We start from the raw sequence: 23,278 nt of genomic DNA, 5'->3' as shown, positions 1-23,278 counted from the left end.
TTTGCACTACTAAATGAATTCAGGCAGAGATAAATAAAGCAAATGGGCATTTGAATTTCTTTGAAAATTGCGTAGGAACTAATAATTCACATATACAAAGCATTACTCCTATATTTGCACTGCAAAACAGCAGAAAGCAGCAGACTGGAATTCTCAGATTCCAGTCACCGGCTCAGTCTAACATAGCAGCCTCTGGAACAAAAATTTTTTATATTACGGTTCCATCTTTAATTGTTGCATTCTTCAATATGACTGTGATCCCAGACCTAATGTAAAATCCATCTTCTGGTCTGTCAGCTTCTTGAACAGCCTGAGTGGTCAAAATATATTGTTAAGGAACAGGCATCCTACATATCTGTGAAGAGATTATAGAAAGAAAAAGAGATATCTAGAGATTTATGATTCATAGAAGCGAGGAAAGCAATACTTACACCACTATTTGATATGATCACATCTTTTCCTATCTTGGCATTCTTGTCGATTATGCAGTTCCTTCCAAACACAATAGCAAGAAGTCATTATTTAACAGAGTAAGGAATTGTTTTAAAAACATATAGTATATTTTATATGATGGAGATGATCAATTCAAACATTTTAGAGTGCACAAAAAATAGGTGCTGTGGGGTGACAGATGTGGTTTTTCAATCTAAATCTCGCCTGATCTTGGTGTTCTGCCCAACACCAATGGGAACCTTTCCTTCTGCTAGCAGAGAAGCTACTTCATACTCTGTTTGGTAGTAGTCTGCTCCCATCATCATAGTGTCCTGCAGAAAAAACATATAATCAAAGTGAAGATAATTTTTTACTCCAGAAATAAGGAGATTAATTCATTGAAAACAGAGGTCCTTCTAAAAGCCCTTGTTAGATACTTAGATCTAAGTGAAATAGAAGATGTTGGATCACCTCAAGCTCAACACCAGACTCCAAACGTGAGCGCACACCCACTATAGAGTGCTGTACACTACATTCTCGCAAGAAGCAACCATGTGAAATTATGGCATCAACGATCTGCAACAACCAATTAGCCACGAGATGAGAAAACGAAAGTATTAATTACGATACAAACTAAAGCTTGAAGTCATACCCCGCATTTATCAACTTTGGTAGGAGGCAAGAATCTTGGAGATGTATAGAAAGGTGTCTTTGGATCATAAAATTCAAACTTTGGTGGCTGCATGGAGAACAAAAAAAGATCAGTTTTCAGGAAATGGACACCAAATGCCATGTTTGGGCTTATAAGGGATACATGAGTGGGATGAGTGAGGTACCCCATAGTGCAACATGGCCAATGAAGTAATAATGCAAACACGACATGGCAGCATCTCAATAAGAATCTTTATTTATTTATTCAGCAGAACTATTATGAAAATTTTGTAAACTTTTGTTACTGCAGCCAGCTTATTTAAGATATTATAGTTATTGTGCATCCCCAATGTATGGGGATGTTAGTTTCTGTGATGGTCAGTAACTCACATAGAAAATTAACTTTTACAAAAAACAGTTAGAGCAACCTGTTCTGTGAGGGCTAAATTGGCATCAAAAAACGACTTTATTGTCCCAATGTCTTCCCAATAGTCATTGAACAAATATGCCTGCGAATATTCAAACAGCCAGAAACTCAGCAGTTTGATCACCAGATTAGAAGTCCTCATTATGGCAAATTATAACATCTGATTACTACTGAAAAATCCAGAGAGAAAACTAGAGGTAAAAGTTCTAGTAAAAGTCATCTTGCCTGCAGATTGTGCTCCTTTACTGCTGATGGAATAATCTCAGAGCCAAAGTCATTGCATGATGGATAGCTCCGTGTCAGAAGCTTTAACAAGACATCAGTTTTAAACACATACACACCCATTGATGCAATATATGGATATCTTGCAGCATCTTGCGCTGATAGCCCTAATATGGAGGTATCAACTTGCTGTAGTACAAATGTGAAACAAGCAAGACCCCTGATTAGAGAAAATAATTGATGCCAGTATTAAAGAATCCTTGTAATAATGTTTGGAAACAACAAAATTGTGGAAATGTGGGTTAAGAAGTGATAAGTAGTTCAAACATGTACCATTGCTTTAAGATTGGGGCCCTTCGGTTTTTCAGAAAACTGGATGATGCGCCCTGTTTCATCTATCTTCATCAATCCATAATCTGATGCACGGCTGCAACAAACCAAAATTTAAGGAAATTCCAAAATTCTGAAGGAAGGCAACCATTGGCATATACTTCATGTTCTGACCAACAGAAACTTATAATCTATATCAAAAGAATCTAAAAGCCAGATAGAGGATCAATATTTAGAAACTTGATAGTAATTAATTTCAGTTCCCTGTAACTCACATGTCACAATAAGAGAATAATTTATAAATATTATAACCATTAGATTCTGTCTTAAAACAATCACCTATCATCCATTGGTAAACATGAGACGGTGATATCAGCATTTGAGTCAATATGCTTCTGCAAGCACAGTAACTGTGGATTAGCGAGATTTTCATGGTACAACATTCATGGTACAAGAAATGGAAAAAAGAAGAGGCTTATTGCAGCTCTTAGCAATTGAATTAAGTACCTGCACAAAGTCCATATAGTCTGCCCTGTACAGATGATCGCCAGACAATATCAGTACGTGCTCCACATCCTTGGCTTTGGCATCCTGGTAGCAACACAAGTCATATTGGTGAACTTCAGGGCTCAGGCTGATGATTTCAGCACCAATGCCAAATCCTAATCACTAACCTCAAAGACCCACACAAATTGCCTCACTGCATCAGCTGTTCCTTGGAACCACCTTTTCCCTGCTTCTCCTGGTGTTTGAGTGGCAGCAAGAACCTGTTACATTCAACATGGCTTCATTAAACTTTCACAAAATAGTTGAATTTCATGAGGATGGAATTTGTAAAAAATCACGATCCACACAGAAACATGCATGTCTAAATGAGAAGCCAAACCTCAACTAGCAATATGTACAATTGCAAACATCTCTCCTAGCACTGCTAAATCAACAGGAACTTACCTCCACAAAACCATCTCCAAAATTTACACCGTTTCCAAAATTGTAAGTCCGAGCTAAGTGACGATTGAGGGAGAAGGAGTTAAATTGAGTTAAGATAAATATCTTTTTTATGCCACTGTTGATACAGTTGCTCATAGGAACATCAATCAGCCTGTAGCAACCTCCAATCGGAACCTGCAAACCAAACAAAATCATAGCAAACTTTAAATCTAACAAGTTTTATCAATCATGAGACTTCACACTTAATAATTAGGTTTAATTTTCAAACTTAATTCATTTCGGTATAATTTTCTTTATAACAAAAAAATGCTTATTTTCACAAGAAAATAAAGTTTTAAACTTTTTATGGGCAGTGGTTCCTTACTGCTGGCTTGGCTCTTTTGCTAGTAAGAGGAAACAGGCGTGTCCCAGCACCGCCACCCAATATGATGGAAGCCACATTTTTTGGATCTGCTTTTGGAGTCTCGAATACAGGTGCCTGAAACTTCTGACAGTCATGATTCAAATGCTTAGTGATGATCAAATGCCCACATTGAGACAAAACAAAAGGCATCAGGTAATCAGAAAAATCACAAACTCTAATTATAAGAAATCTAATACTAGTTCTCTACTTCTCGGGACAAACATCACATTAAACACGCTTTCTCTTGCTTACCAGAGTCTCCTTGTCAATATCTGGGGTGAGAACAGAGTAAGCAACTCCAGGCTTAGCATTCTTGACACCCTTTTCAGCTCTCAAACTCTCCCATAACTGTGTTCCAAGGTTCCTGCTTTTAAGACCTCCCCTGATACTCTGACCCCAGAAAACAGAGCCTCCATCACTACGACCTTTGCTAACGTTAATCGGATTGGCATTTGCCTTGAGTGCCATGCAGCAAGATTCCATTGCTGAATTAATTAATCAATAAACCAAAATAACCAGATGATTCTCCGAAGATTCTAACTGGAAATTTTTTTTAAAAAATAAAAACTTAGCTGAAACGGAATCTCCAGTAGAAAAAGCAAAAACAAAAAAAAGAGATCATACAATGAGCAAAACTACTTTGTTAGTGGTCCCAAAATTTCATGGCCACAAAATGTAACTAATGAGAGTACTGATTAAAGAGAGATTAAAATGCTGAGACAACCATTGACTGTGTCTAAGTCAAAAATCAGAAACACCCAGATCCGAGAATAACTCTAATCCGAAGAACCCATATGCAAAAAAGATCCTTTTTTTGTTTTTAAAACACTACCTGAAGTTGCTTGGATCACAAAATTTGTGGGGAGAAGAGGAATGGGTAATTAAAAAATGTGATCAAAGATTTAAAAGAAAGCTCCTTTGCTTAACTTGGAAGTGGAAACACGCAACTAGGACGGAGCACGAATGACAGAGTAATGGCTTGCGAGTTATGAATAGTAGTAGACTAGTAGTAGTATTTTTTATAACTTATAACATCGGCTTGTGAGCCGTCACGAGAAGCACCGCTATGGTGTACTCTATTTCCCCTATATACCAACAGTTGCAGTGCATAAGAAGAGAACATAATTACGGTACGTTTTCTTTGCTTTGTACTCTGATCACACCCTGAATTTCCGAGAGCTTGCAGTTCCCCAGACTTTTATGGCACTCGGCGGATAATGAAAATTCTGCTATTTTTAAGCTCAAGGTTCAACACTTTCATACCAACAAATGAACATTATTTCTCAGTGTATTTGAACCATTTATCAAGGAATGTTCATTATTCTAATAAAAAATTCTTTTAAATTTTAGGCACAATATTTTAAAAAATAAATTAATTTAATTAATAATTAATTAATTAACTATTAATTAAAACATTGTTTATTGTTATCTATCACCCACCACGTCACAAGATGAAGCGGATGACATCATAACATCATAATTTATCATGATTACATGGTACCTTTTATGTTAATGTTGATAAATGATATTTTAATTAAATATTATTAATTAATTATTTTAAAAAAATTAAAATATAAATATAAAATTTTGATTAATTATAATAAAGAATAAAAATTTATATTAATTTTTTTAAAAAAAATTAAACATTATACTTAAATTTTATTAATTAATAATTAATAATATATGTCATATTTTAAGAAAGATGTGAAGAAGAATAAACTATTAGGGTGTTTGTAATTGATTAAATATTACTATTTTTATAATAAAGAAGGTTTTTTCCTTTTTTTTTACTATTTTATTCTTTGATTTATCTCTTTTTAAATCATCAATTCCAAAAATTTAATTGAAATTCAAGGCATGCATTGGTCCCCAATCATCAAGGATAAGAAACGACAAGAAAGGGTACTTGATTAAGAACTTTTTTCTTCAATTGCGATGATCCTTGTGGAAAAGATCTCCTTTTTAGGGTGAAGGTTTCACATCACTCATGCCGAACATGTTGGAATTGCTGAAAATTTAATTATTTTCCTTATAGTATTAAATAAAAAGTAAGAGTACTGTTCAAATAATTAGATACTTGTCACCTTTCATAGTTCACATGCTACACCATAAAGCAAACAAAAACAGATCTAATCATTCTTAAATCATAAAAAGCTCTAATCTTAATTCTTATATTAGTCTTATAATCTTTCAACTTTAATGTAAAATAAAAAATCCAAAACGGTCCAATAATTTGAGCAATTAAACGGTCCAAACAAGAGGCGGAGGGGATGGGGGCTAGTGGTGCCCCTGCCACCCAACAATTTTAAATTTTTTCTAATTTATTTTTATTTTTTAAATTTTAATAATTTCATTTTTATAAAAAAATTAAATTTTTTTATATATTTTAATTTTTGTATAATTTTATAATAATTTTTTATTTAGTGAAATATCCCACAATAATTAATTAATAAAACATTTTAATGGAATTAAAATAAAACCTATTGTAATAAAATTATTCCCAAACCCTACTCTAAAACCTCACAACCACCCCTATTATTCTTTTTTCTTTAACAACAAAAAAAAATTTTACACCTTTTTGCTTGCCAATATTTTTTGTACAGAAAACCTTTAGTAGATAACGTAATTTTTATATTATGATAATTGATAAGTTTGATTTATTTACTTATTTTATTTTTAATATTTTTAATTTTAATTTTTTTAATAATTTTTAGTTGATGATTTTGATTTAGGATTTACTATCTTAGTTATTTTTTGTTGAAAGTAATAAAACAAGAATTTGATTAAATACTTAATAGTAGTTATTACTTATTTATTAAGGTATTATTTGATTGCTTTCTTACAAATTATTTATGTTTTTTTAATTTACTTATATTCTTGTGAACAATTAAGTTTTTTATTTGAGAGTACTTCCTCATTAAATTGTTTATTAATATTATATTTAATTTTTATAATTAATTTTAGAGAATTGCTTCCCATTGAATTTTTTATTGATAACCTTTAATATTTGTTTTAATGATTTACTTTCTATTGTAATTTTTGTTATTATAGTTGTTAGTTTTTATTTGCTGTTAATGTTAGACAAAAATTAAAATTATTATTATTATTAAATTATTTATGATTACACTAATTAATTTTTTAAATAAATTATTAAAATTAATTTTTAAATAATTTTTAAAATTTATTTATATTTTTTATGTAAGATTTTTTCATCTAAATTACTTTATATTATCTTTGACTATTTGCCGTTAAATGCAATACTCCTGTCTACGTCACTGCTCCAAATCGAGTTCAGATTGATTTGTACGGACTGTATTCCATGAAGGCAAAAGAAATATCGCCACGTAGCGGCGGATGTGAAGGCAATCCGTCGATGGGCCAACGTCAAAGTGACAGCGACGTGTCGGACAGGTGGGTGGCGGTGAGCAACGAGGACAGAAGCGGAGTGTCTGAAATTTGCCATGTGCTTGCCACCACTCAGTGTCTGTGTCCTTGTCCATTTTGACAAGGAAAGAACATTGTTAATGGTGGCTAAACGAAATTTTTTCCTGGATCGATGGGATATGATTAAATACCAGGTGACAACGTGGGAAATGAAAAGGCTTGAAGGCCTTGAAGACTAGGGAGTTTGATGGGGTTGGAAGGGCATGAGCTGTAAAACTTGATTAAGACTTGATGATTTGATTATTAGCTGTAATTGACAGTGTTAAACTTATTATTGGATACAACAATAACAAGCAAAAATGATACGTATTCTCGAAATTAAAAGCTTGTTATATGCTCGATTAAAAAAATTATAAATATTATATTTATTATATTTTAAAATAAAATTGATATTCATATTATCTTCAATCATTTGTATATTTATGAGATAAAATGATAAAATTTAATAAATTAAATAGAGAATACTTTGGTACATGTCGTGAGATTTTGCTTCAGGAAAGGTCAGGTCATCATGCCAGTGTCGTCTTAATCATAAGTTTCTGATTTGAGAGAGAATGTTGCACAATCTTAATGGGAAGTGATGAGAGCATCAAACACTTTGGCCTACTCTTTGTGAGAGACAGATAGTTTTAGGGCCCCATTGCAGTCCATGTCCATTGAAACCATCGGTAGAACCTTCAAAGTTTGGTGGAATGCAAATTGGCAACCACAAAAACGTATATAATTACAAAGGCCTGGTACAAGGTGGACCGGCCAAATTGATTTTTTTTACTGAAATGTCATCAAGATTTTGTTTTTTCTTTGAGGATTTCCACATGTTGAGCTGGTGAAGAGTTTGTTCCATGACAAATTGTCGACTAGAATGCTGAGACGTGGGAAGAGAGGCGCTTGAAATTCAGTGCCATGAACCCATCACTGCCACCCAGATGGAGACAGCAAAACGAACGAACAAACAAACCTCCATTTGCCAAAATGAGAAAAGATCCAATGCCCAAAATCATACTCCTACTGTAATTTAATTCTGGAAAAGAAAGATTGGAAACCTTGTCCAAAACCCAATACAGTCCACCGAATTACAGGCCTAAAGCTCAATTCTTTCCATCACAAACCGGTTTTTCAAAACCCATTTGAAGCCCATTAGTTCAGGGTATTGACCTTAGCCCATTAGAAGAAAGCCCAGGGGTTCTCTTGTAAATCCAGAACTTGAAGGAAGGCAATCTCAAAGTCTCCATCATCCTCTTTCTATCGCTTTGCAACCCACCCAGAGAAGATATGGCGCTAACTCTCCCCAACACATTTCTCCAAATGAAACCTTCTTTTCCGTCTTCTCTCGCCCCCAGAAAGGTAAATGAACCAAAACCCAAGGTCCCAAACCCCCTCTTTGCCCATCTTAACACCTTAATCATACAAGTAATCCCCCTTTTTTTTCATTTTTCTTTATAGGCAGTGACTGCAGCAGCGGGGAATTGTAGGCCACAAGTGACGTGTAGGAAGAAGGATATCCACCCGGAATTCTACGAGGATGCTAAAGTTTATTGCAATGGAGAATTAGTGATGACGACTGGTGGGACCCAGAAGGAGTACGTGGTGGATGTTTGGTCGGGGAACCATCCTTTTTACCTCGGAAACAGGTCGGCCGTTCTCGTGGACGCTGACCAGGTCGAGAAGTTCCGTAAAAAGTTCGGGCAGTTGTCGGAGATTATGGAGATTCCTGTGCTTAAGGGTGAGATTGTTTTACCCACTAAGCGAAAGGCCGCTAAAGGCGGCAAGAAGAAGTAGATTAATTGCCAATAACGTGAATTCTTCTTTCTCAACATTGTCTGTGTATTAAAATGCTTGGTTTATGTTTGACGTTATGCCTGATTTGCTATGTGGATGTGGTTGGACTTGGCTCGTGACGACCGGCAGGGTATAAAACTTGTTTCTTTTAGTCCTTTTTGACATTTTGGGACTTGGGTCATGCTAATTAGTTGCAAAAAGTGTAGAAAAAGATTAACTCATTGAATGTTATGAAATTGGAAGTTGAACATATGGTGAAGAGTCAGTACTCTGTTTATGGTTTTGTCAATCAGATTCTGCCATTCTGATACCGTCATAAAGGCTCATCTTTGCTAACTTGAATTTTTAAGGGAGCTATGATCTTGTTATGGTCGTTCTTTTGGGATGTAACTGTAGCGTTCGCTTACCTGCTTCAGTCTTACCTCATTACACTTCTTGGTCTCTCTGTTTCGTGAGTCATGTAGAGCTTGTGCTAGGAAGTTCATGCCTCTGTTAAAGTGAGTGACATGTCCCTGGCTCCCAGCTAGGGGAAACTGGTTGCATTTCCTTCAGCATTAAACTCATTGTTAAGGTTCGGTACATGGTCGACAGGAACACTGGAAAACCTGACAAAACTAATATTCTTCTTTCGTTGAATTGAATCTCTATTATGTTACCCATTTGGCTCACCTGAACTGCATCCTTTGGAAGACTTTGGGTATGAAGTCAATTTTATTAGTAAACAATCATCTCATTTCTTGTATATCGTTGAAGGATTTAGATCTTTTTTCTGGCAAATCATATATAAAACAAAATAAACTAAGTTCTTGGATGAATTGCCAGAAGGCTGGCCGACTGCAGTAAATTTCTGATCACAAATGGAAATGCTCAAGTTGTCATTCCAAGTTGCAATGCACTTTCGTTTCACACTTGGAATTTTTGCTGGCTTCATTTTTGCCAAAACGGCTGAATAAGGTTGAGTTTCAGGTTCCAAATGAGCTAGTCGGATTTTTTTCTTTGTTCTTTGTAATTGAGGGAAGCAGGATTCGAATTATACTCTTTAGATAAGGGATCATGTATAATCAGTAAGTTAAATGTTCGAGTGTTAAATGCGCTTGTCGGATAGATTTCATGCATTGCATAAACGAGTTTCTCGAAGAATTGTGAATGAGTTATAGGTTTTGCACCCTTATAAAAGAGAAGAACAAGAAATAGAATAAAAAAAATTCAATTCATTCCAAAATTTAAAGCAATAATGTACTTATTTCTTGTGTTTCTTATTTCGAAAAGCTCATTGCTTCTCTATATTACTTTTACGTAAATATTAGGAAATTCATATTAATAATCTAAAGCCGAGCTTACTTGTTTTTTGGTAAATATACATTTTCAAGCAAAAGGAAATCCCTTTTCACTGAGATTTCGCAATTATCTCTTTAATTCTTTTTCTCAACCCATTGGTTCTTCTTTTTCTTCGTCTTCGCTATACAATTTTGAAAACTTCTTTCTCCTTCCCTTTTTCTAGGAAAAAGATGGTGACAAAAAGAGTAACGGTCAAATGCGTTTTCTGTACTGAAAGTATTTTTTCAAAAATAATTATCAGATATTTAATTAATAAAATATATATAACTTTATTTTCTTACTTAACTTTCAAAAATTCGTCCAATTTAGAAATTGGTTACTCTCGTGGTGACTTTTTCAAAGAAAAGGAAAAAATAATATCAAAAAAAGAAAATTGGTCGCTCTCCAAATGAAAATAAAAGTCAATAAGTTCAGAACTATGGAAATTCGAAAATACAAGAAAAGAAAGATAATAAATTGTTAGTACGAAATCAAAGAACCTCGTATTTGAAAAATAGAACAAATTGAATCAAAGGTTATCATTTTATTAATAAATAAAATTAAAAATTAAATAAAAATGTAAATATTCATAATTTGAAAAGACTTTTGAATTTTTATTTTTACGTATTTATAAACTGACAACATTTAGTTCACTAATAATGTAAAAAATCTATATGTTTTTTCCTTAGGTAATAACCACATATTTAATTAATAAAATATATAATTTTATAATTTTTAACAATTGATATATTAACACGCTTCTAGAATTAAAAAGTAAGTAAGCTAATAACTTAATTTCTAGAATTTTAAATTAAAAGTCAATAAGTTCAAGGACTAAGGAATCTTGAAAATTCCATAATGAAAAGAAAAGAAATTGATAGAATGAAGTCAGAGACCTCGTGTTTGAAAAACTGAACAAAGTTTATTCTAATAGCATTGTTATTTTAAAATAAATATTTTTAAAATTATAATTTTTAAAAAAGTTTTAACTCTTAAATTTATTTATTAATAAAATGATAATATATATTTGATTCACCGACAATATACATATCTGACAAATATTCAATTGTGAAACCCGCTGGAAAATACATATACTTTGCATGGAAATGATAAATCCGGTTAGACAACTTCAAAGGACACGATGTGATCATTACCTGTACATTACACTAAACAATCATTTTCATTGTTGTTTCCATTGGAGAAATATGCAAAAGCTTGACAATAAGGGATTAAGCATATTCCTTCTCTATATAAACAGATTGCCACTTCCCCTTCTTCGAGCACTGCCCTTTTGCCTTAACTCATTGAGTTATATAGAGACATAAATGAAGGGATACTCATACAACAAGCAGCAAAAACTGGAAAAAAAATATGGTGTTCCCTTGTGTAGGGTTGTCTTGGCTTTGCTATTGCTCTTTCATTTGTCTACCCATGTGGATATCGCTAGAGCTTTTTACCAGGTTGTCGTCACCTTTTCAAGCAAGCATTGGCTTGTTTTCATCTTCATGAACTTCATCATCTTTGTTCTTTCCTTTCTGTCTAGCCAAAAACAGATGGAGCCGCCTTATGTCATCTACCATGACAACGTCGGATCACATATGAACATGCGCCCCGTCGACGTTGGTGATGACTCTCCTCCTGGGGAGGAACACAAGGAAGAGGTCTTAGTTGACAAACATATCGTCTCAGTAGAGAATGCTGCTGGGGAGATTGTGTCTGTCGGTTCGGACCACAGTTCTGAGAGTTTCGAGAGGAATCATCATGGGTTAGAGTTGCGGAGATTGGGGAGAAGGATGAGCAAAGAAGTGGTGAACACGATGAGAGAACTGCCATGGAGATCAATGGATGATATGAACAATGAAGAATTTACTTTTGCGATAGAGGCTTTCATAGCTGAAAGGAACGAAGTGATGAGGGAAGAGAACATTCATGACGAGGAAGGGCTACCATTTTTCTGATTTGACACTTCTAATTAGTTGGTCCTCTCTGCTCATACCATGCATCACTTGATGAGATGAGTGGAGGGAGTATTTGTAAATTGGATTAAATATAGTTTTCTTGGAGTCCCATATTTACTATACTTACTAATATAAATTAAAACTCTTTAGCTATATGTATTATAAATTTTGAGTACATAGTTTTTGTCCCTACTAACAAGCATACATCATATATGTGACATTACTAGCATTCATACAGACATACCGGCCATCTTGCATCAGATTGGATCGTTCTTCTTATAAGGGTGAAAGAAAAACATTCACTTAAGCATAGATGGTGTTGGATAACACTGCTATCAGGGATATTATTACTATGTCTACATAACTTGAAGGGTTTTGCTGCAATAGTAGAGATGATGATCAACATCTGAAGTAGCAGAAACATGCAAATCCTAAGAATTGGCGGTGACAGGCTCCTTGAAGGGCTCCTTCCCAGTTCCTGCATTGACGGTCGCAATTGCCAGAGTTCCCACAAAAACCTGACCACGTTAAACTCCGCCTCTGGCAAATTTGTGCTTCCACTAATAGCATGATATCTGCATTCCACAATTCTTTCAAGTTAAGCTGGTATCATAAGTACATAGAAAAAGGAATTCTGAAAATAGCCAGGAATAAATTAAGAGATAACAGACTACAAAGAGAGTGAATACCAGAGTAAACCAGGAGGAAAAAGAGGAAAAGGAAGGTATAGGTTGGTAGACGACCAAATGACATAGCCATATCTGTCAATCTTTCTGATATCTGAAAATGGAAGTAGAGCTATGGAGCAGTCATTTATAGGCAACTGACATTTATCTTTATCACGGACAGGTGGATCAATTTCCTTTCCACCGATCAGGGTATGCTCCAGAAGGTAAAATACAAGAAAACAATGTTGGGAAGTAGTGTCATCTTTATCTGAAAAACATGATATGCATTGAACATGCATAGCATATTTGGCTTCAAACAGAGTTCAAATCCAAGTAGTGCTCGTCACTCTCTTCTGGAACAACTTAGAAATTCTTAATTGGTGATGAAAGGCATGAAAGAGCGGTGAGTTCTTTGATCTTTTGCGACTGCTGTTAACAAGGATGCAATGTGGAAAATAGTTTGGCCCAAATAGACGTTCCCCCTCTGACCTCAAGGCCTACTCTTTAAACGGAGTAAGCCCAAAGCATTTTCCCCGGTTGATCTCCTCCTTTAAGAGATCTAACTGACCTGCGGGGTTAGCCTAGTTTCCTGAAGATTTCTTTCCTTTTCTTATTGGAATTTTATTGCCTGAAGAAATTCTGATATGCCATAAATGAGGGTCTTTAGCTCGGATAGCTGATAACCAGGCATTTAACAAGTTAAACCTGGTTATATATGGAATGGAATCATGAACCTCATCTCCCATTTTACTTATAGATAATTTTAACAGAAAATTCTTGTTCTTTAGCCATATATATAAAACCAAATGATAATACTATTTGACTACTCATTTGACTCGTTTGTGAACTAAACTAATTACCATTTTCAGCTAGATGAGCATTTTTTCTCCAGGAGGAAATATAATATGTTATCATCTCTGAAGGTCGGTGGGAATTTGGTACATGGAAAATAAATATATAGTAAGTGTTACTAAAGTTCAAGAAGTAGGATTCTTTCATACATCCCTGACCATACATAGTTCGTCCTTTTTGTACTGCCCAATCATCTCTTAATCCTCTTCCCCGCAATCTGTATATTTTAAATTATTTTTTACACCCCTTAATCACAGGCAATCAAATTCAAAAATCCAATTGAAACCCTTCCTGTATGCACTCTGCCAAGTGCCAACATTCTTTCCAAAAGATAAATCTGGATATGGATGAAAAGTTGTTAAAACTTGGACTTTCAAGATTTTCACCAAACAAGCACTCCATCCTCTCTGATGAACATTATCATCGAATCAACCACTCTGAATTAAGACCTTTTCCAGCAAGAAAGTTCAATTGGTTTTGATTTGTTTTCCACCTTAGCTTTCCTATGATAAATTGACTATTTTGTTTTACCAGGGTCATGAACAATAATTCTGGTTTCCAGAGAAAAGTGGCTTTCATTCCCCTCTTTTTTAAACCGGTATTTTCCACCACTAAAGCCTTTTTGTTCTTTTTTTTCGGCTTTCCAGTCTTGCTTTAAGGATAATCTAATGAATTGAGCATTTTATATTAAAGTCCGAAGAAGACAGCATAAATTATAGAGGAATTCAGTTAAGAGGATCCCTTATATTCATCTGAAGAAGCAAAGCAAAATCCCAACGCCGAATCTTGAGTCAGATTGTCTCCCTAGTGGACACAACACAATGACACCTTGAATTATAATTTTTAAGCGTCTTTTTAATCTCTACCAAGGGATGAAATCTAGGATGACAGATAGTTGAAACGTTTTACCTCTGAAAACCTATGCATTTTGATTTTAGGGTACTTGACAAATTTGGGAAACCACTGATTTCTCAAGATCTGAGAGTCTGAGTTGGTAGCTAGAGAGCATGATAGAGGAAATGAATCACTTGCGTATGCATATGCAAGTCTCGATTCCTTCCTTTGCTATTCCCTTTCTACACAATTGACACCTTAACTAGCAGCCATATGCAAAAGCATGAAGTAAGTTTGGATTTATAGGACAGTAGCACTTGAATTTCTGACATCAAATCATGTAGCCTAAAAGCAATGCTAATGTGTCAACCGGGGTGAAAAAGGTAGGAAGCTATGTTATTGTTGATGGGTCTTAAGCAAAAGTAGAAACTATTCTACTCCAACAATTCGTGGGTGCATTCAACCCAGCTTTGAACAGGTGGAGACTTCGTACACACAATAGTTTCTTTCTTTTCTTCTTTTTCCAAAGTTGTGAATGATGGTAGACATGGATAATGTCAAAGATGATAGCAGCAAACACAGATTTGATCTTACAATTCGTGCCTCTTGAAAATTTAAGGGACTTTGGTCTTATCCATGCTGTTACAGATGAATTGCTTTCATTTATTTCTCTTCTCTTTTGTAGTGAACCAATCTAAAAGTAATAGAACCAGAAGAATTTTTCTTAATAGTTTGTCTCTAAAGATAGTTTCCTTAGTGTATAAGGGGAAAAGATCAAATAAAGTGTTTGCAGCAGATTCAGCAATAGCAGAATAAGTATAGTAATGCATGAATATACATAGGGAAAAATGAAAGATGGATCGCCTTGTTCTTATCCAATACTCTAGGCTTCAATCGAAACCAGTCATTGCATTTTAAAAATCTCCAACCCTTTTTCGTGTAAAAGGGTGCAAAGCCCTGAAATCGACTCAAAGTCTTAATATATTTCGGATAAGATTTCATCCATCGACCAATTTGGCATCTGGGGAATAATCTATTTTGTGTACTGCTATAGCATGACATTGCTTTAAACAGGGACATGAATCTAACGTTTCATAATTAAAATAACTCAATTAGGTATCTTGATGGTGAATATAAACAGAATGATATCCATGGCTGCTAGATATCTATTGCTTTAATACAAGTTAAGAACATCTAAACAAAATCAACCAGGATACGACAGTAACTCAAAACAGAAACATCAAAACAACGGGTGAGCAAGAACCAATCTAATCCAATTATGGAGTGACTTGAATCCCAATTTCAGGGCAGAAGTTTGTTTATTCATTTATTGGCTGGTGTGCCTTGAAAGAGGCAAGAGAGGGGCCCCGGGTAAATAAATTTTTGTTGAAAACTACCTACAAACTGGCTAGCAAGTCATTCTTTAGAAAATTCTGATCATAAATGTAAATGCATTGCTTGAAACTATATGTGGACTTTCTAATCCTTGACTCTGGAGTCAAAGCATTGTGCTCAGCCTTTGCAAGTTGATACACTAACTTGTAGACAGGTCTTAGGTTTTATTCCCATGAAAAGTACCAATCCGAATAAAGAGTTTTACCAATTTTAAGGACAGTGGGAGCTTTGGTATATTTCCAATCGATTCCTAACTAAAAATTGGCTTGTCTAGTAATTAATCTCTAAACCTGTTAAAACAGGACCAGATTGTTCTTTTGTTAAGAATAATTAGTGAGATGACTGTTGCCAGTGGCAGGCATCAAGATTTCGACTCAACCATCAGGAAATGTGGCCTAAGTGTGGGAAAAAAAAGGTTGTAGCATGTGATAAGATGGGTCGGCAGAATCAAAATAAAACCCCGGGGAGATATCATTACCTATTGATTTCTGGGACCCATCCGGATGTAAACCCCAACCTTTTTTCCAAGGAAAACTAAAAGTTTTGAACAATCAAACATCACCCTTTACCTAATCTTAATCACTCAATTAATCATGGAAGCCAAAAGGTTAATTACGCATCATCCTTTTTGCTTTCTGAAATAACTAATCTGCTATTCCTTCCCCAGGGCCTGCCAATGTCCTAGTGCAGAAAAGCAGATAACAGCAGACACATATACACTTTCTTCAAAGCTGATTGTTTCTCAAGGAATTGAAAGCCTTGCCCCTTTAAGGTTTGCCGGATACCAACAAGCAATATGCATAAGTTCTTAATACCTCTAATCAAATTTGTCGTGCTTTTGATGAATATACACAAAAAATTATCGACTTGAACCTGAATTCAAAGATTATAACACGAAAAAATTTAATATTCTCTCTGTCTCAAATTTACCAAATTTTGATTTTTATTGTTGAAAATTGAATCAATTAGGACAAATTAATTGAGAGAGAGAAAAAGTAAAGAAAACCAATGGTCCCCTTCCTCTTGCCTAATTTGGATTTGAAAGAGGTGCAAACAAAATTTTCGACATTAAATTATTCATTCAAGCAACTCTTTATTTTTTTTTTAAGAGGACACTTGATTCCTCATTGCCCCCCTTGACTTGACATGCTACATGTGAATTATTCTTTAGAATTATCATCTGGGTTATTGCTTTTTTTGACAGTTTAACTAAGATACTATAAAATCAAATGGTACTTGATTACCATTTAATCATCAAATTGCTAAAGGTAATTGGTTTAGATCACTGGTAGAATCAACATCTGCTGGTCAATCAGAGAATTAACAAAATAAAACAAAAAAGAAAACGTTAAACTTGATTAGGAACAAAGGGTTAAAAGTCTTGAAAGAGAAGGAGAGTGGAAAGTTCAAGTGACATGCACTAGTATTAAGAATTAACATTGTTCTTATCCTCCACCAAAGATCTTGACCCTGTGTGGAGTCTCCTTCTCTGTCATTGTGTTGTTTGTCCTGGCTTGACTACTCAAGCAACGAAATCTTCTGAATTCTTGTGGTTTTGTTAGTCTCAATAATAATATAAAACTATACACGAGTAACACAACTTTCTGTGGAAATTCACTCTGAAATTCTTTCCTGACTGTAACTACCATAGTATACGAAAATTTAACCATTAATTGTTGGGGAAGAGGTCGAATGGGCGTGTCTGACGGGGTTGCCCCGATACCTAAGCTCACGGTTGGCAGCGTCTGGCATTGAACAGAGCTGAAGTTTGAAGTGTGCGATCATTTCCCAGAGAAGGAAAAACTGCAGTTTTTTTTGTTTACCTTAGCTTTTGTCAGGTTGCTTTCGTACAGTTAGTTCGGGCCTCACGTGATAGAACCTCCTTTTCTAGTTTCCTGCTTCAACTCTTTGCTTGGTCATGGCTTCTCAAAGGATACCGCGCGTGATCTTCAAACCAAACCTTTTTGCCCTGCTTGTGGGGGAGAGAGAGAGAAAGGGGGCAGCTTGACTTTCCTGACAGAGTGAGAACTTTGAACCAATCAATGTTTCATGGATTTCATCACCTTCCACGACCAAAACACGAGTTCACATTAACATATGCCTGCTTCGTCCTGTTTTTTTTTTTAGAGTCTTCCCATTTGATCAGAACTCAGGATTTTCCCATGCAAAAAGCTCGATGGGATACAGAATTTTTCACGCTTACAATGAGCTTTCATTTGCTTTTCCCTTTTCCTTTCGGTTTGCACGTCATTAATTCGAATGTGATAACCTAAACCTACACAACAGTTGAGTTCAGAACTCTTCCATGACTACCTTTTTCCCCCCCTCTCCTTTTCTCGAGAAAATGATTATGGCCAACTGAGATTCCTGATAGGCGAAGGGTGTTGATCAGTTTCTCCTGCTTTTCGAATGTACCTGTGATAGGTTGCCAATTCTGAAAACAAAGTTAGCCCATATGATGAATTGTATATACAATCAACTGCAAATTACTCATAATTTAATAGAATCGTGATCACCAATCAGGATTATATATCTTTAGCTTCTCCAATCCCCATAATCCGGGTGTAAACGTGAGAGATTAAGGAGTAAGAGTAAAGCATTCCAAAACAATGATAATTTTGTATGATAACCACAGGGAATGAAGTTAAAGCTCCAGGATCAAAACCCACACCACATATTCGTCTGCTGGTCATCATCAATCAGTTCCAGGATGTCTGTAATCAATTAGACATGCAATCTCCTTTTTCTATACTGCAAAACAGCAAAAAGTTTCCCAAAAATTGTCTTGTTGGAAAAATATGCAGGAAGTTTTTACTTTCTTTGGGTTCCCCCAAACTTCTTGGTTTCTGAGGTTGAATCTATGATTACAGGATTCACTGTCCAGGAACCCAAAGTGCTTTATTGCTTTTGATATGTAATTATGTTGGAAAATAAGGAAATTGAAATTGGGAACAAGAATTGTATGAAAGTTAAAAAATTTAAAGACTTAGCATTTCGAGCATTTAGTTTATTAATTGATGCATTATCTCCTACCTAATAGAGTAGAATTCGAATCTCCTCTTCCATAAATATAAAAAAAATCAATGACTTAAATCAGTTGAAAACTTGTTCCTCAACATGCATAATTAAATAATACATGCTTATATAGAGTACTATCTTTTAGTTTAAAATATAATGTGCAGCTGTATTTTTTGAGAATACCTTTGAATTCAATGCAAAGTTGCAATACTATCTTTTAGTTTAAAATATAATGTGCAACTGTATTTTTTGAGAATACCTTTGAATTCAATGCAAAGTTGCAACTATATCAAACAAGAAGTTGCAGATGAAAACCATTCTTTCCCTAAACCCAAAAAGTATAAGGTTAATTATACTTGTAAAAATTAGTAATATATTTATACACTATCAATAAATTATAAAGTATCACTTCATAATTATATAAAAATAAAAATTCAAAAATCTTGAAATTTGTTAACGAATCGATTTGATGATATCTGATCCATTGATAATGTATAGAATATAAACCGATTTATTTATCCTATATCACCAATTTAATATACCCCCAATTAATGCTTTTCCAAAAATGTTGATAAGCAAAACCAAATTAAACCTAAGCTAGGTGCAGAAAAAAAGTTTAGAATATATATGTTGTTGGGTAGGGCTTAATTTTGTAAAATAAGGTTACAATGGGTCATTCTGAAATGTATAATAAATACATTTCTTATGATTTATTAATTCTCATATAGTTTCAAAAAAAATAAAAAATAAAAAAAGAAGAAGAAGAAACAAAGAAAGCAGAAAGGTGAAAGGAGGTCCCACTATTATACTTTTCTAATGGGAAAGATCGACATGCGACACAGCGAGAAAAAGCAATGGACCCGTTCGAGCCCGTCCGTTTCTCCTGCGGTGTCTGCCTGCAGTCTGCGCACCACCTAACCTAACTCAACCCCCATCACACCCGTTCCCCACCACTCGTGGGTCTGCCCCATGGTTCACCCCATGTTCCGTCAGGTTCACTCGCACTCCATGCCTATATAATTATTCAATAATCATTTCATTTCCCTTTAAATTTTTTAATGAAAAGGCATTTGGCCATGTGTATATAAACCCCGTCGAATCTATTCAATTCATCAGTTTCCGAAGCACCGTACCAAGAATTATTAAGTATACGACTGCTACCAGCTTCCAACTCTGTTTTTCTTTCTGTTTAATATCCTTCGAAAGCAACCTTAAACCTTCTCCTTTCGTTTCCTATTCTTTCATTGTCTTGTTGAGCAAGGCATGGCTTCCTTTGAATTTGATAACGTTAAGGCAGAGAAAGAAGATGCTCTATGGAGATACAACATGGAGAGGAAGCTGAGGATGGGTCTTCGATTATGCGGGTTTTGTTTGGCTTTGTTTTTGCTGTTGTGGTCATGGTTCCCCACGTTGATTCCTGATACAGTCGAGGTTGCCGGAGACTATGGCCGCTGTTTCGTCTCCACCTTTAACAAGCCTCTCTTCACTTTCATACTTGTAAACATCATCATCCTTGCTGTTTATATTTTGTCTAGCCAGAAACAGTCCCAGAAACAAACCAGCTGCCCCGACCTCTACGATGAGTACGTCGGCTCTCGCCGGAGTAACCCCACGTCCGTCGTCGCCGCGGCCTACAACTCTCCGGTTGCGGAGGAGACCATGGTTGACAAGAAAATCATCCTGGTAGAAAATGCCCTTGCTCTTTCTCCTGTAAAGCAGCAACCCACGACAGTCGACACAGTTACAGAAACAAAACGTTCCCCTTCACCAGCTAAACAAACTACGATGATCCGTACAGCAGTGAAAAAGACAAAGCCTGCCGTTTCTGCGACCCCTGAAGCCAAGACAAAGGAATACCGAAGAACTCGATCAATGGTCTCAGAATCTCGAAACCAATTACCCCGGGAGTTTCTGAGATCCGACACAGCTATCGGCAGGGAGCTGGTGGTTTCAGGCGGAGACCCGCCGAGGAAATCAATGGATGAGATGAGCAGCGAAGAGTTTCAGTCGATAGTAGATAGTTTCATTGCTGAAAGAAAGAGAACTCTGCTGCAGGAAAACACTGCTCATTACACTAGGAGGAAAGACAAGTGCATGTCTATCGTGGTCAAGAATTAGGAATTTGTTATGGAGATTAGAGTGAACTTAGTGAGTTAAATTCTGAAAATCTACCTCCATTTTCAGAATTATTAGGTTTTCGGGACATATATTAATTACTGTCTGGGATTGTACAGTGATAAAAACTTCCCTGGTTTTGTGGGAGCAGAAATTAAGACAAGTTTTATGGGATCTTGTGCTTTTTTTTTATTGCTTTCCTTTTTTTTTTGTCTTTTTATTGCCTGTTGCCTTAATCTGTGAATTGGACATTCGTTTAACTGCTCTGTGAATCTATGGTGTTCCTGCCTTGCTCAGTTCAGTCGACTCTGAATCATATGCAATTCTGGTTTTATTCTTTTTTTGGGGTTTTCGGACGAGCAAGTGTTTGTCAAAGGCCTTAAACTACGAACTAGCAGCCACGGCAATTCAGGGACAATAAAGCTCCTGAAGTCCTGCTGGCATGTCTGCTTTGGGTTGGGTGTACAGATTTTGGAATATTTGGGTGTTCCTTTGCAGAAAGAAAAAGAAACTATGATTATTCCATTTTCTGTTTGTCTCTTCCTGACAGGCGAAACCATTTCAACTCCTTTAAAACTTCGTTTTACATCCGTGGCAATGTCTTCAGCTTCATGCAAGTTTAACTGCAGGAATCATTCCATTTGTTAATTTGAATTATGTTTCGATTTTCCTATGGCCTTTCATTTGTCATGATTATGAAATCGATATGTATTCCAGTTTCAGTCAACATATCATTTTCTTGGAGTCCACCAACTTCCAGTTTTGATTCTTCTTCCAGCTCGTGTTTGACTCTTTCTTTTTCTCTTTGCCTAATCAAAACCCCAAAGACCCAAAGGTACAATGATGAAAGGCCAACAACAGTGTACAAATGCTATGAGAAAATCTCTAGTACATTGAAAGAGCAAAAAGGGTTGGGCATATGCTTCATGAATACCCAATCATGAAAATTACACTGTTATTCTGATTATAATATTCTTTACACTGCTACTTAAGTGCATTAAAAGCACTTTACTCCTGCATAATGGAGTAATAATTTAGAATGTTTCAGATGGAATTTACTACCAAAAGCTTGAAATCTTCCACGGGAAAGTCAGTAACTTTTGCTCTACTTTTGGCACGCCCTGTACCTATAAACTAAGCAGCTCTGTCTTAATCCATCTTTAAATTGTGTTTATCATCATTATCTACACTAAGTAGTGGGGGCTTTGAGGAAACTTTAGACACTCCTAGAGCTAAAAAAGAGAGGATTTTTTCTGCAATCCCAGACAAAAGTTCCCACCACCAGCTTTTCTTTTCCCTTCCTTAATTCTTCGTGTTGTCCCTTGAAGTGACATGCGATAAATTCTTCTTCTAGGAGTTCCTTTTTTCCTGAAAATTTTGAAACAGGTGGGCAGCACAATAATTCAGAGAAGCATATTTCATTTACCTGCCAGGCTGCAAGCTAATCTTTGCAAAAGAAAAACTTGGGTTTGATTTGGTCTTCAGTGCTTGACAAAAGGGACCCATTTTTGGGATAAATAAGAGGGGCTGAGGTTGAAGCAAATAGTGGTTTAGGCGGTGGTTGCAGGGGAACATTGCCTTTGGAGTGGGGTTGAGGCCTTGTGGGCTGTGGGGTATTTCATTATACGTAAGCTTCTTTGTAATCAAGTACCCTGCTTCTTATCCACTTGTTCTGAAAATTCTGCAACAAAAAGGGAAAAAGAGGTTCTTCTTGTTTATTAGCAATCACCCAGCATTTCTTCCCCTTTTGTTGTTCCTCAGCTTGTCAGTTCCGCCAACTGGTGTATACATAAACATTAAACTTCTCAATTATTTCGCTCCTTTGCCAGAAGCTCTTTTTTGTTCCGTACAAATGGCACATATTCGGGGAGGTCCTTAAATAACCCATCAGTAATATTGTGTATGCCACATTTCAGCATGATTGTTGCTATCTTGGACCATCCCCATCTGCTTCACTTTAGCACCAGCAAATTGACTATATTCTTTAACAATTTAATTCATCCCTTCCTGTTAGTGCCATTCAAGTTCTATAATTGCAGATAAAACTGAGAGCAAAATAACTTGTCAAATTTCATTTCTCTAGATTTTGAGCCTCAGCTGTGAACTTCCATGATTCTGGATCTTTTGCAAGTTGCAGCTTCTGTCTTGTGAACCTCAGAACATTGGAAACCTCCACCGTTGAAATTCCAATATAGTATCTGTCATCATGGAAAATGGAAGACTACTGTTTCTGCGAAAGTATGCTGCGTGTAACTTTTATGTTATAATAATAGTAATAGTAATGATACCGCAATTATAATATGAAAAACTGAAAGTGTAAACGAAGGCAAAACAAATCTAAAAAAATTTCTTTTATATAACATAATAAATTTGTCTTCATGTTGGAGCAATAATATCCTTGTCTCTGAAGAGTGTCATCTCAGGTCTACATCTACTGCTCACTAGCTGTCATATGTTCAAAAGAGGACCCATCATTTATTTG

General features: G+C 35.5%; 5 protein-coding genes across 13 annotated transcripts; 3 read left to right on the top strand and 2 right to left on the bottom strand.

Moving 5' to 3' along the window:
* Positions 1–30: 30 nt before the first annotated feature.
* LOC110417325 (glucose-1-phosphate adenylyltransferase large subunit, chloroplastic/amyloplastic-like) lies at positions 31–4,709 on the bottom strand. 9 transcript variants are annotated; one of them, XM_021429613.2, is made up of 15 exons: positions 4,551–4,709; positions 3,669–3,901; positions 3,378–3,500; positions 3,014–3,187; positions 2,737–2,829; positions 2,570–2,653; positions 2,402–2,457; positions 2,066–2,159; positions 1,736–1,921; positions 1,512–1,592; positions 1,085–1,171; positions 904–1,008; positions 658–764; positions 432–492; positions 31–310 (listed from the first exon to the last, which is right to left on the bottom strand). In XM_021429613.2, exons 2-15 carry the CDS (start codon positions 3,897–3,899, stop codon positions 209–211), a joined length of 1,584 nt encoding a protein of 527 aa, XP_021285288.1. In that variant the 5' UTR covers positions 3,900–3,901; positions 4,551–4,709; the 3' UTR covers positions 31–208. The 9 variants fall into 9 exon arrangements, with proteins under 9 accessions (XP_021285288.1, XP_021285289.1, XP_021285290.1 ...); XM_021429614.2 differs by having other exon boundaries at positions 3,378–3,497; XM_021429615.2 differs by having other exon boundaries at positions 3,378–3,491.
* Positions 4,710–8,053: 3,344 nt separating this feature from the next.
* EMB2184 (Ribosomal protein L31) lies at positions 8,054–8,758 on the top strand. The gene is made up of 2 exons (XM_021429620.2): positions 8,054–8,204; positions 8,304–8,758. The coding sequence occupies exons 1-2, from the start codon at positions 8,133–8,135 to the stop codon at positions 8,637–8,639; spliced, it is 408 nt and encodes a 135-aa protein (XP_021285295.1). The 5' UTR covers positions 8,054–8,132; the 3' UTR covers positions 8,640–8,758.
* Positions 8,759–11,455: 2,697 nt separating this feature from the next.
* Positions 11,456–11,914, top strand: LOC149527214 (uncharacterized). Its single transcript, XM_089783576.1, has one exon. It carries the CDS (start codon positions 11,462–11,464, stop codon positions 11,912–11,914), a length of 453 nt encoding a protein of 150 aa, XP_089639702.1. The 5' UTR covers positions 11,456–11,461.
* Positions 11,915–12,313: 399 nt separating this feature from the next.
* LOC149527213 (defensin-like protein 1) lies at positions 12,314–13,577 on the bottom strand (the record flags this gene model as incomplete). Its single annotated transcript, XM_089783651.1, is given in 2 exon segments — positions 12,314–12,477; positions 13,508–13,577. Coding segments are annotated over 2 exon segments (234 nt in total), but the record flags the coding sequence as incomplete, so codon positions are not given.
* Positions 13,578–19,762: 6,185 nt separating this feature from the next.
* LOC110417329 (uncharacterized) lies at positions 19,763–20,970 on the top strand. Its single transcript, XM_021429618.1, has one exon. It carries the CDS (start codon positions 19,945–19,947, stop codon positions 20,797–20,799), a length of 855 nt encoding a protein of 284 aa, XP_021285293.1. The 5' UTR covers positions 19,763–19,944; the 3' UTR covers positions 20,800–20,970.
* The last annotated feature ends 2,308 nt before the right edge of the window (positions 20,971–23,278 follow it).

This window comes from Theobroma umbraticum, unplaced genomic scaffold (genome assembly GCF_002168275.2).
Source record: "Theobroma umbraticum cultivar Fairchild unplaced genomic scaffold, ASM216827v3 scaffold_51.0, whole genome shotgun sequence".
Classification (NCBI taxonomy): Eukaryota; Viridiplantae; Streptophyta; class Magnoliopsida; order Malvales; family Malvaceae; genus Theobroma; species Theobroma umbraticum.
Note: the sequence above shows the minus strand (reverse complement) of the source record. Positions and strands in the feature narration are given on the sequence as shown.